We start from the raw sequence: 12,355 nt of genomic DNA, 5'->3' as shown, positions 1-12,355 counted from the left end.
AGTGGTTGTGGTGCTCAATGGTGGGGAGGTCGATGGCGGGGGTTTGGGAGGGTCGCTAGCGGGGGTTTGGGAAGGTTGGGGGGTCAAGGCAGGGGGGTGGAGGGGGTCGATGGTGGCATTTGGGGGTCGATGGCAGGGAGGTTGAGGTGGTTGACGGCTGGGGATTGGAGTGGGGGGGGGAAACGATGGCTGAGGGTTGGGGGGGTCGATGACAGGGGGGGTTGGGGGGGGTCAACGACAGGGGGGTTGGGGGGGGTCGACGACAGGGGGGTTTGGGGGGGTCGACGACAGGGGGGGTTGGGGGGGGTCGACGACAGGGGGGGTTGGGGGGGTCGACGACAGGGGGGGTTGGGGGGGTCGACGACGGGGGGGTTGGGGGGGGTCGACGACAGGAGGGGTTGGGGGGGTCGACGAGAGGGGGGGTTGGGGGGGGTCGACGACGGGGGGGTTGGGGGGGGTTCGACGACAGGGGGGGTTGGGGAGGTCGATGACGGGGGGGTTGGGGGGGTCAATGACAGGGGGGGTTGGGGGGGGTCAATGACAGGGGGGTTTGGGGGGGGTCGATGGCGGAAGGATTGGGGGGACCACCCCCCCGGTCTCCCCCCCAATGGCTGCAAACTTCGACTGCGACTGTGACTCTGAGAGTGACTGTGGGATCTCGCTGTGCACAAAATGGCAGTCAAGCTTGGCCAGTTTGGTCCATCATGGGGAAGGGGAGGGATGCAGCCCCTCTCCAGGGGGCCTTTCGGCAACTGTCGCCATGGCAGCTGTCCCCGGAGACCCGCCTCCCACCCTACCCATTGGTTAACCGCGCACCACGTGCCTCACCCAAGCCTGGTCCCGCCCCCTCTTCCCCGCTGTCAATCACAGGCTCCGGCACTGCGCCTGCGCAAGCACTCACCCGGCCCGGCTTTCAAACAATACCTTCCTCAAAGCGAGGCCCCGCCCTCACCGGCAATGAGCATGCGCAGTCAAACCCACAGCCCTCACTCTCCGGTATTGCGCCTGCGTATTCACGTCCACAGCCCACTCCGGCCTTGCAAGTTCCGGTACTGCGCCTGCGCAATCATTCAGTCCGAAGCCCCGGGTTTCGCTGCCAAGGGGCTGCAACTGAAGCTGGAGGCGGATCCGCAGCTCCCAGTGCCCATTGAGCCTGGGGTACTCGATGGCTCCGCCAGTCCAATCCATAGTTTCCCAGTCCCGTTCCCTACAGGGCTGAGTGCCTTAATAGTCAGCCAGCCCCCTGCCGAGGTCGTCATGGCGACGGTGGCGTGCCAACCAATCAGTTCGCGAGGAAGACTGATTGACAGAATGTTCGACCAATCAGAGATCGGGGGCGGGGCTTTCCTATTTAAAGGGGCAGGCACCCCCTTGTCCAACTGGATGGAGCTGTTCAGATTGCTCCATGGTGGGGGTGGTACAGGAGGCAGCCAGCAATCTTACAAAAAACAATTAAAATTCAAATAATCAATAACATTACATTACAGGAATCAAAAATATAACATTGCTACCTCACAGTGCCAGGGACCTGGGTTCAATTCCCAGGTTGGGTCACTGTCTATGCGGAGTCTGCACATTCTCCCCGTGTCTGTGTGGGTTTCCTCCGGGTGCTCCAGTTTCCTCCATCAATCTGAAAGATGTGCAGGTTGGGTGGATTGGCTATGCTAAATTGCCCCTTAGTGTCCAAAGATGTACTGGTTAGGGTGCATTGGTCATGCTAAATTCTCTCTCAGTGTACCCGAACAGGTGCCAGAGTGTGGGGACTAGGGGTTTTTCACAGTAATTTCATTGCTGTGTTAATACAAGGCGACTTGTGACACTAATAAATAAACTTAAAATTTTAGAATTGTGGTACGCTGTGTTGGTGGAGGAGTTTTTTTTAAGTTTAAAGTTCGTTAGTATTTAGCATAGCCAATCCACTTAACCCACAGATCTTTGGCTACTAAGGGGCAATTTAACACGGCCAATCCACCTAACCTGCACATCTTTGGACACTAAGGGACAATTTAGCATAGCCACTCCACCTAAACAGCACGTCTTTGGACACTAAGGGGCAATTTAGCTCGGCCAATCCACCTAACCTGCACATCTTTCGGACTGTGGGAGGAAGCTGAAGCACCCAGAGGAAACCCATGCAGACACGGGGAGAACATGCAGACTCCACACAGACAGTGACCCGAGCCGGGAACCGAACCCGGATCCTTGGAGCTGTGAGGCAGCAGCGTTGACCCACTGTGCCACCCGGTTATGGGGTGAAGGCAGGAAAATAGGGATGAGGGGCATATCTGTATCTGATATTTATGATGTCAACCACGATCAAAGGGCGGAGTGGACTGTTCGGACTGAATGCTGCTCTTATATCTGATGAATTTACGAACCTTAAGAAACACGGAGGCACTTCCCGAAAGTGCTAACGACCAAATTATACTATCAATCCCGATATTGCAATGTGGGGGGGAAGTTATGGTATGTGGTGTGTGTGTGTGTGTGGTGTCTTGCGCAGGGACTGTGGAATGTGGAACAGTGCGAGGGGGTGACACAGTATGAAGAGGGGGTTACACTGCAAGGGGCTATGATGGGAAGGTGAATGGTGTGAGGAGCGTAGAGTCTGAGGTTCGATGCTGCCCCATCAGGAGAACTGGGGCACTCTCTCTATGCTCTCAGGTGCTCCTGTTTCAGTCTGACATTTTTATAGGTGGAATCAAACACACGATGCTCCACAAGGTTGTGTTCTCAGCCCCCTCTGCTATACTCCTTGTACAACTGTGACTGTGCGGCCAAATTCTCCTCCAATTCGATTTTGCAGTTTGCTGACGATACCACCGCAGTGGGTTCGGATCTCAAATAATGACGAGACAGAGTCCAGGAATGAGATAGAGAATCTGGTGAACTGGTGCAGCAACAACAATCTCTCCCTCAATGTCAACAAAATGACTATAGTTAAGAAAGCCCCACCAACGCCTCTACTTTCTCAGATGAAAGAAATTCGGCTTGTCCGCTACGACTCTCACCAACTTTTACAGATGCCTCATAGAAAGCATTCTTTCTGGTTGTGTCACAGCTCGGTCTGGGCTCCTGCTCTGCCCAAGACCACAAGGAACTACAAAAGGAATCGTGAATGTAGCCCAATCCCATCACACAAACCAGCCTCCCATCCATTGACTCCGTCTACACTTCCCGCTGCCTCGGGGAAAAACAGCCGGCATAATCAAGGACCCCCCCCACACACCCCGGACATTCTCTCTTCCACCTTCTTCCATCGGGAAAAAGATACAAAAGTCTGAGGTCCCGTACCGACCGACTCAAGAACAGCTTCTTCCCTGCTGCTGTCAGACTTTTGAATGGACCTACCTCACATTAAGCTGATCTTTCTCTACACCCTCGCTGTGACTGTAACACTACATTCTGCACCCTCTCCTTTCCTTCTCTATGAATGGTATGCTTTGTCTGTATAGCATTCAAGAAACAATACTTTTCACTCTATATTAGTACATGTGACAATAATAAATCAAATCAAAAAGGGAGGGATTTTTAATAGATAATCGGATTACAGCTATACTGTTAGCTGTGCCTTGACTTTGGAGCCTGTATCGAGCGAGGAGGACACGCTCCAGTAGTGGACAGATCTTGTTCAGTTCTGAGACATTTTGCTCGCTCTCTCGCTCAGCTTCTTTTGAATCATTCCCGGCAACTTGGCATCCGTGTAGTATTCTGCCGGAGAGAAGGGACACAGAGGGTCAATTCCGAATTGCGTCCCACTTCCACAGCGCCACGTCGCATCAGCCAAAATCCACCTTAAATCAGACAGCATTCCGAGGAATCCTGCACCGTTCATCTGTCAACATATTAACCTCAAATGTATCTGTCCCCAGTCAGCCCAAATCTAACACCTTCTCTACCACCACTCTGTATCTAACCCTGTGCTGTACCCGTCCTGGGAGTGTTTGATGGGGACAGTGTAGAGGGAGCTTTACTCTGTATCTCACCCCGTGCTGTACCTGTCCTGGGAGTGTTTGATGGGGGGGACAGTGTAGAGGGAGCTTTACTCTGTATCTAACCCCGTGCTGTACCTGTCCTGGGAGTGTTTGATGGGGACAGTGTGGAGGGAGCTTTACTCTGTATCTAACCCCGTGCTGTACCTGTCCTGGGAGTGTTTGATGGGGGGACAGTGTAGAGGGAGCTTTACTCTGTATCTAACCCCATGCTGTACCTGTCCTGGGAGTGTTTGATGGGGGACAGTGTAGAGGGAGCTTTACTCTGTATATAACCGCGTGCTGTACCTGTCCTGGGAGTGTTTGATGGGGGGACAGTGTAGGGGGAGCTTTACTCTGTATCTAACCCCGTGCTGTACCTGTCCTGGGAGTGTTTGATGGGGACAGTGTGGAGGGAGCTTTACTCTGTATCTAACCCCATGCTGTACCTGTCCTGGGAGTGTTTGATGGGGGACAGTGTAGAGGGAGCTTTACTCTGTATCTAACCCCGTGCTGTACCTGTCCTGGGAGTGTTTGATGGGGACAGTGTGGAGGGAGCTTTACTCTGTATCTAACCCCATGCTGTACCTGTCCTGGGAGTGTTTGATGGGGGACAGTGTAGAGGGAGCTTTACTCTGTATCTAACCCCGTGCTGTACCTGTCCTGGGAGTGTTTGATGGGGGACAGTGTAGAGGGAGCTTTACTCTGTATCTAACCCCATGCTGTCCCTGTCCTGGGAGTGTTTGATGGGGGGACAGTGTAGAGGATGCTTTACTCTGTATCTAACCCCGTGCTGTACCTGTCCTGGGAGTGTTTGATGGGGGGACAGTGTAGAGGAAGCTTTACTCTGTATCTAACCCCATGCTGTACCTGTCCTGGGACTGTTTGATGCGGGGACAGTGTAGAGGGAGTTTTACTCTGTATCTAACCCCGTGCTGTACCTGTCCTGGGAGCGTTTGATGGGGACAGTGTAGAGGGAGCTTTACTCTGTATCTAACCCCATGCTGTACCTGTCCTGGGAGTGTTTGATGGGGGACAGTGTAGAGGGAGCTTTACTCTGTATCTAACCCCATGCTGTCCCTGTCCTGGGAGTGTTTGATGGGGGGACAGTGTAGAGGATGCTTTACTCTGTATCTAACCCCGTGCTGTACCTGTCCTGGGAGTGTTTGATGGGGGGACAGTGTAGAGGAAGCTTTACTCTGTATCTAACCCCGTGCTGTACCTGTCCTGGGAGCGTTTGATGGGGACAGTGTAGAGGGAGTTTTACTCTGTATCTAACCCCGTGCTAACTGCTACAATAAGTGATGGGATATTCCTTTAGGCTGATCCTTGATTTTGGAACCAACAGGCTGTCAACTCACCAGATGCGAATTCACGAATATCTTCCGGTCGCTTGAGGAGCACAGACCTGGAAAAGAAACAACACAAAGGTTAGGGTGGATTGGCCATGCTAAATTGCCCCTTAGTGTCCAAAGATGTGCAGATTTGGGGTACTTAAAGTTTATTTATTAGCATCAGATGTAAGCTTACATTAACACTGCAATGAAGTTACTGTGAGAATCCTCTTGTCACCACACTCCTGTCTGGATTACTCCGGAGGGAGAATTTAGCACGGCCAGTGCACCCTAACCAGCACGTGTTTCAGACTGTGGGAGGAAACCAGAGCATCCGGAGGAAACCCACGCAGACACGAGGAGAAGGCGCAGATGCCACACAGACAGTGACCCAAGCTCGGCATCGAACCCAAGTCCTTGGTGCTGTGAGGCGGCAGTGCTAACCACCGTGCCACCCTGCCATGGCCCAGGTACATGGGATTATGGATGGGTAAGATGCTCTGTCAGAGAGGTGGCACAGATCTGATGGGCTGAATGGCCTGCACTGTAGGGATTGTGTGGTTCTATTCTGTGACACAGCTCGAATTTCCTGCGGACAGAAATCTCTCACGTGTAAAGGCAGTGTTGCTGGAGGGAACAGGGTGTGAAGTAATCACAGTGGTGGTTGTGAAGCAGGGGGATCAGGTGGCAGGTCGGGATGTTATTCCAGCGGATTACCACTCCTGGGAGGCATTCTTACCTCCTGTAAACACCTGTTACCCGAGAGCTGTTTACCTTTCTAACCGCTCCCACCCTCTGTGATATACAACACAACCAATTCTCATAGCAACACCAGGGCAGGGGGAGCGGCCATTCAGTGCCTCTGTTCTCCTCTCTCCTGCCACTCGAAGATCATACCCAAACAGCAACCTGACTCCAGATTCCCCCCCCCCCCCGTCCCTCCTTCGGGGGTGGGGGGAGGGACAGGATTCCAGTTTGAAGACTCACGGTTCCAGAATCACTTGGTATTTGCAGCAGGGAGTTCCAAATCCCTGCCACCCTCCTTCCCATTGGCACTCCTGATGCCAATGTTTGCATTCAGTTCCCTCGCTCCAGACTGTCAAATCAGCAAAAATAATCTCTCTCTGCCCCCTCTCACTCTCTCCCTGCCCATCTCACTCTCTCTCTGCCTGCCTCTTTCTCTCTCTACCCACCTCACTCTCTCTGTGCCTCTCTGTCTGCCCCTCTCTCTCTCTCTGCCCATCTCACTCTCTCTGTGCCTCTCTCACTTTGTCTCTGATTGTCTCTCCCTCTCTCTCTGCCTGTTCCCCCCCCCATCTCTCTCTGCCTGTTCCCCCCTCTCTATCTCTCTCTGCCTGTTCCCCGCCATCTCTCTCTCTGCCTGTTCCCCCCCTCTATCTCTCTCTCTGCCTGCTCCCCCCCCGTCTCTCTCTCTGCCTGTTTCCCCCCCCCCGTCTCTCTCTCTGCCTGTTCCCCCCCGCCCGTCTCTCTCTCTGCCTGTTTCCCCCCCCGTCTCTCTATCTCTGCCTGCCCCTCTCTATCTCTCTCTCCGCCTGTTCCCCCCCTCTCTATCTCTCTCTCCGCCTGTTCCCCCCTCTCTATCTCTCTCTCTGCCTGTTCCCCCCTCTCTGCCTGCCCCTCTCTGTCTCTCTCTCTCTGCCTGCCCCTCTCTGTCTCTCTCTCTCTGCCTGCCCCTCTCTGTCTCTCTCTCTCTGCCTGCCCCTCTCTGTCTCTCTCTCTCTGCCTGCCCCTCTCTGTCTCTCTCTCTCTGCCTGCCCCTCTCTGTCTCTCTCTCTCTGCCTGCCCCTCTCTGTCTCTCTCTCTCTGCCTGCCCCTCTCTGTCTCTCTCTCTCTGCCTGCCCCTCTCTGTCTCTCTCTCTCTGCCTGCCCCTCTCTGTCTCTCTCTCTCTGCCTGCCCCTCTCTGTCTCTCTCTCTCTGCCTGCCCCTCTCTGTCTCTCTCTCTCTGCCTGCCCCTCTCTGTCTCTCTCTCTCTGCCTGCCCCTCTCTGTCTCTCTCTCTCTGCCTGCCCCAAGATTATTTTTTATTAGTGTCACAGGTAGGTTTACATTAATACTGCAATAGAATTACTGTGAAATTCCCCGAGTTGCCACACTCCGCACCTGTTCGGGTAGCTCACCTACACATCTTTAGGACTGTGGGAGGAAACTGTGTACAGTTCTGGTCACCCTATGATGGAAAGGATATCATTAAACTAGAAGGAGTGCAGAAAAGATTTACTAGGATGTTTGATGGTTTGAGTTAGAAGGAGAGGCTGGATAGACTGGGACTTTTTCCTCTGGAGTGTAGGAGGCTGAGGGGTGATCTTATAGAGGTCTATAAAATAATGAGGGGCACAGATCAGCTAGATAGTCAATATCTTTTCCCAAAGGTAGGGGAGTCTAAAACTAGAGGGCACAGGTTTAAGGTGAGAGGGGAGAGGGTCCAGAGGGGCAATTTTTTTCATACAGAGGGTGGTGAGTGTCTGGAACGAGCTGCCAGAGGCAGTAGTAGAGGCGGGTACAATTTTGTCTTTTAAAAAGCATTTAGACAGTTACATGGGGAAGATGGGTATAGAGGGATATGGGCCAAATGCGGGCAATTGGGACTAGTTTAGGGGTTAAATGAAAAAAAGGGGCAGCATGGACAAGTTGGGCTGAAAGGCCTGTTTCCACGCTGTAAACCTCTCTGACTCTATAAAACCGGAGAACCTGGAGGAAACCCACACAGACACGGGGAGAATGTGCAGTCTCCACACAGTGATGCAAATCCCTGTCGCTGTGAGGCAGCAGTGCTAACCACTGTACCTAAGGGCAATTTCCTTCCCAAACGGGGACATTAGATATCCAGATGGGGTTTTGTTTTAAAATGACAATGGTTGATAAGTTGTCACGGTCGCTATTACCGAGACTAACTCTCACTCCCAGATTTTATTCATGACTTAAGGAACAATAACTCTCCCCCAGAAAGACTGCTGCTGTCCCTATCATTTGGAAACGACCCTGTTCAATCCTGGTTGGAGGGCCAGGCTGGACGTCCTCACATTTGTCCAGTGAAATATGTCTGCCACAGCTTTGCCCCATTGCTGATTCATAGTGCAGAAGGAGGCCATTCAGCCCATCAACTCTGCACCAACCATAATCCCACCCACGCCTACACCCATAACCCCATGCATTTACCCTGCTAATGCCCCTGACACGAGGGGGCAATTTAGCATGGCCAATCCACCCTAATCTACACATCTTTGGACACTAAGGGACAATTTAGCATGGCCAATCCACCCTAACCTGCACATCTTTGGACACTAAGGGACAATTTAGCATGGCCAATCCAGCTAACCTGCACATCTTTGGACACTAAGGGACAATTTAGCATGGCCAATCCAGCTAACCTGCACATCTTTGGACACTAAGGGACAATTTAGCATGGCCAATCCAGCTAACCTGCACATCTTTGGACACTAAGGGACAATTTAGCATGGCCAATCCAGCTAACCTGCACATCTTTGGACACTAAGGGACAATTTAGCATGGCCAATCCCCCTAACCTATATATCTTTGGACACAAAGGGGCAACTTAGCACGGCCAATCCACCCTAACCTGCACATCTTTGGACAATAAGGGACAATTTAGCATGGCCAATCCAGCTAACCTGCACATCTTTGGATGGGAGGAGGAAACCCACGCGGACACAGGGGAGAGAAAGTGCAGACTCCACACAGACAGTCACCCAAGGCTGGAACTGAACCCAGGTCCCTGGTGCTATGAGGTAGCAGTGGTAACCACTGTCCCGCCCACTGGCTGTCTGGATTTTAATCTGCGCTGTTTATAACACTGCCACTCTCTGTGGACATCGCACTGATACCCGGGATAAACTGGGATAGCCGTTCCCTCATTCCCCACAACAGTATCCAGAGGGGCAATTTTTTCACACAGAGGGCGGTGACAGTCTGGAACAAGGCAGTAGTAGAGGTGGGTACAATTTTGTCTTTTAAAAAGCATTCAGACAGTTACATGGGTACAGAGGGATTTGGGCCAAATGCGGGCAACTGGGACTTGGAAAGGGGCAGCGTCGTACAAATAAGATTCATTCTCCCGATTCTAATTGCCAATCTGTGGCATGAGTACATTTAATAACTAGTCAATCCTCATTATTCACCTGAGAAACTCCTTCAATAGTAGTTCCACCTCGGGATGGTTCCTCAAGTAATATTCATTGTCCATTCGTGTATGGATCTGCAAATGAGTTTTAAAGAAAGTACACATTTACTCATCGTAAATGTCCCGGCAGAAGCAACTTTAAAACGGTTGGGACAAAGTGAACCTGCCTGAGCATCGATCCACACGCACTCGTTGCTCAGGACAGGCAACCTATTGGACTCACTGCGAGGATACTGGGGAGGCAAGTGACACACAGCATTTTAAACTAAAACTTCCCACTTCTCTGATTAACTAAACCTTTGGTGGCAGTTCAGTCATGATGTGGAGATGCTGGCTGGGGTGGGCATGGCAAGAAGTTTCACAACACCAGGTTAACGTAAGACAGCCTTATTTGGTATCAAGATCCCGTGTTGTACCTGTCCTGGGAGTGTTTGATGACAGTCATGATATGGAGATGAGGTGTTGGACTGGGTTAAACATAGTCAGAAGTCTCACAACACCAGGTTGGACTTAAACCTGGTGTTGTCAGACTTCTTAGTGTTTGATGGGGACAGTGTAGAGGGAGATTTACTCTGTATCTAACCCCGTGCTGTACCTGTCCTGGGAGTGTTTGATGGGGGGACAGTGTAGAGGGAGATTTACTCTGTATCTAACCCCGTGCTGTACCTGTCCTGGGAGTGTTTGATGGGGGGACAGTGTAGAGGGAGCTTTACTCTGTATCTAACCCCGTGCTGTACCTGTCCTTCTCCATTCACCTGACGAAGAGGGTAACCCCTCGAAAGCTTGTGAGAATATTATCAAATAAATAGGTTGGACTAAAACCTGGTGTTGTCAGACTTTTTACTGTGTTTGATGGGGACAGTGTAGAGGGAGCTTTACTCTGTATCTAACCCCGTGCTGTACCTGTCCTGGGAGTGTTTGATGGGGGGGACAGTGTAGAGGGAGCTTTACTCTGTATCTAACCCCGTGCTGTACCTGTCCTGGGAGTGTTTGATGTGGGGGACAGTGTAGAGGGAGCTTTACTCTGTATCTAACCCCGTGCTGTACCTGTCCTGGGAGTGTTTGATGGGGGGACAGTGTAGAGGGAGCTTTACTCTGTATCTAACCCCGTGCTGTACCTGTCCTTCTCCATTCACCTGACGAAGAGGGTAACCCCTCGAAAGCTTGTGAGAATATTATCAAATAAATAGGTTGGACTAAAACCTGGTGTTGTCAGACTTTTTACTGTGTTTGATGGGGACAGTGTAGAGGGAGCTTTATTCTGTATCTAACCCCGTGCTGTACCTGTCCTGGGAGTGTTTGATGGCGGACAGTGTAGAGGGAGCTTTACTCTGTATCTAACCCCGTGCTGTACCTGTCCTGGGAGTGTTTGATGGGGGGGACAGTGTAGAGGGAGCTTTACTCTGTATCTAACCCCGTGCTGTACCTGTCCTGGGAGTGTTTGATGGGGGACAGTGTAGAGGGAGATTTACTCTGTATCTAACCCCGTGCTGTACCTGTCCTGGGAGTGTTTGATGGGGGGACAGTGTAGAGGGAGCTTTACTCTGTAACTAACCCCGTGCTGTACCTGTCCTGGGAGTGTTTGACAGGGGGACAGTGTAGAGGGAGCTTTACTCTGTATCTAACCCCGTGCTGTACCTGTCCTGGGAGTGTTTGATGGGGGGACAGTGTAGAGGGAGCTTTACTCTGTATCTAACCCCGTGCTGTACCTGTCCTGGGAGTGTTTGATGGGGGACAGTGTAGAGGGAGCTTTACTCTGTATCTAACCCCGTGCTGTCCCTGTCCTGGGAGTGTTTGATGGGGGGACAGTGTAGAGGGAGCTTTACTCTGTATCTAACCCCGTGCTGTACCTGTCCTGGGAGTGTTTGATGGGGGGACAGTGTAGAGGGAGCTTTACTCTGTATCTAACCCCGTGCTGTCCCTGTCCTGGGAGTGTTTGATGGGGGGACAGTGTAGAGGGAGCTTTACTCTGTATCTAACCCCGTGCTGTACCTGTCCTGGGAGTGTTTGATGGGGGGGACAGTGTAGAGGGAGCTTTACTCTGTATCTAACCCCATGCTGTGCCGGTCGTGGGAGTGTTTGATGGGGGGACAGTGTAGAGGGAGCTTTACTCTGTATCTAACCCCATGCTGTGCCGGTCGTGGGAGTGTTTGATGGGGGATAGCAGATTAAAGTTGTCCATGTGAGTCTGCAGACATAATACGCCCACCTGTTGCCCTATTGGCTATACGGCTGCCACTCATACCTTTCTCTTCCCTGATTGGCTAAACCTTTCTGCAGCTGATTGGACAGTTCCCCCGCACACTCCCGGTCGCTGATTGGTCATCCTTCAAGTCACTCAGCGCTTTGCGCCCTTTGAGTGGTCATTTCCCCTATCCGTTATCACCCTGTGCCCTGTGATTGGTCCGATGGCTCTACGAGCTCCTCATTGGTCCATTCCGCTCCCACCCCGAACACCTCGCAATATGATTGGCCTATTCCTAATCCCGCCTCCACTTTTCTGATAGGCCAGCCCGCCTGTCACTCTAGGCCACCCCGCGTTCTGATTGGCCAACCCGCCGCCGGAAGACGCGTCGCCCTGACGACGGGGCTGAGGAACAACAATCCCGGCCGGGTGTTTACAAAGCCGCCGCTACCTTGAACCGCCAGAGCCGCTCCTGCTGCTCCCCGCTCAGCGCTCCCAGGTCGTATGACTCCATGCCCTCGGGCGATGGGACCGCGGGCCGCTGCGGTTCCGACATCTTCAGCACCGCCGTTTCGAGGCGTCCGGGTAGAGGAGAAGACGAACGACTACGCAGGCGCGGCGATCGGCTGTGCCGAGCTTCGTCATTGCGCAGGCGCAGAAACCCGAGCCGGCCTGCCACTGTGCAGGCACCGTTACAGAGTGGGCG

At 52.5% G+C, this 12,355-nt stretch overlaps 1 protein-coding gene across 1 annotated transcript; it reads right to left on the bottom strand.

Moving 5' to 3' along the window:
• Window positions 1-3,515: 3,515 nt before the first annotated feature.
• On the bottom strand, window positions 3,516-12,296 carry riiad1 (regulatory subunit of type II PKA R-subunit domain containing 1). The gene is made up of 4 exons (XM_080184409.1): window positions 12,101-12,296; window positions 9,463-9,539; window positions 5,333-5,379; window positions 3,516-3,711 (listed from the first exon to the last, which is right to left on the bottom strand). The coding sequence occupies exons 1-4, from the start codon at window positions 12,203-12,205 to the stop codon at window positions 3,632-3,634; spliced, it is 309 nt and encodes a 102-aa protein (XP_080040535.1). The 5' UTR covers window positions 12,206-12,296; the 3' UTR covers window positions 3,516-3,631.
• Between the last annotated feature and the right edge of the window lie 59 nt (window positions 12,297-12,355).

This window comes from Carcharhinus amblyrhynchos, unplaced genomic scaffold (assembly GCF_965287045.1).
Source record: "Carcharhinus amblyrhynchos unplaced genomic scaffold, sCarAmb.v2.hapA scaffold_715, whole genome shotgun sequence".
In the NCBI taxonomy this organism is placed as follows: Eukaryota; Metazoa; Chordata; class Chondrichthyes; order Carcharhiniformes; family Carcharhinidae; genus Carcharhinus; species Carcharhinus amblyrhynchos.
Note: the sequence above shows the minus strand (reverse complement) of the source record. Positions and strands in the feature narration are given on the sequence as shown.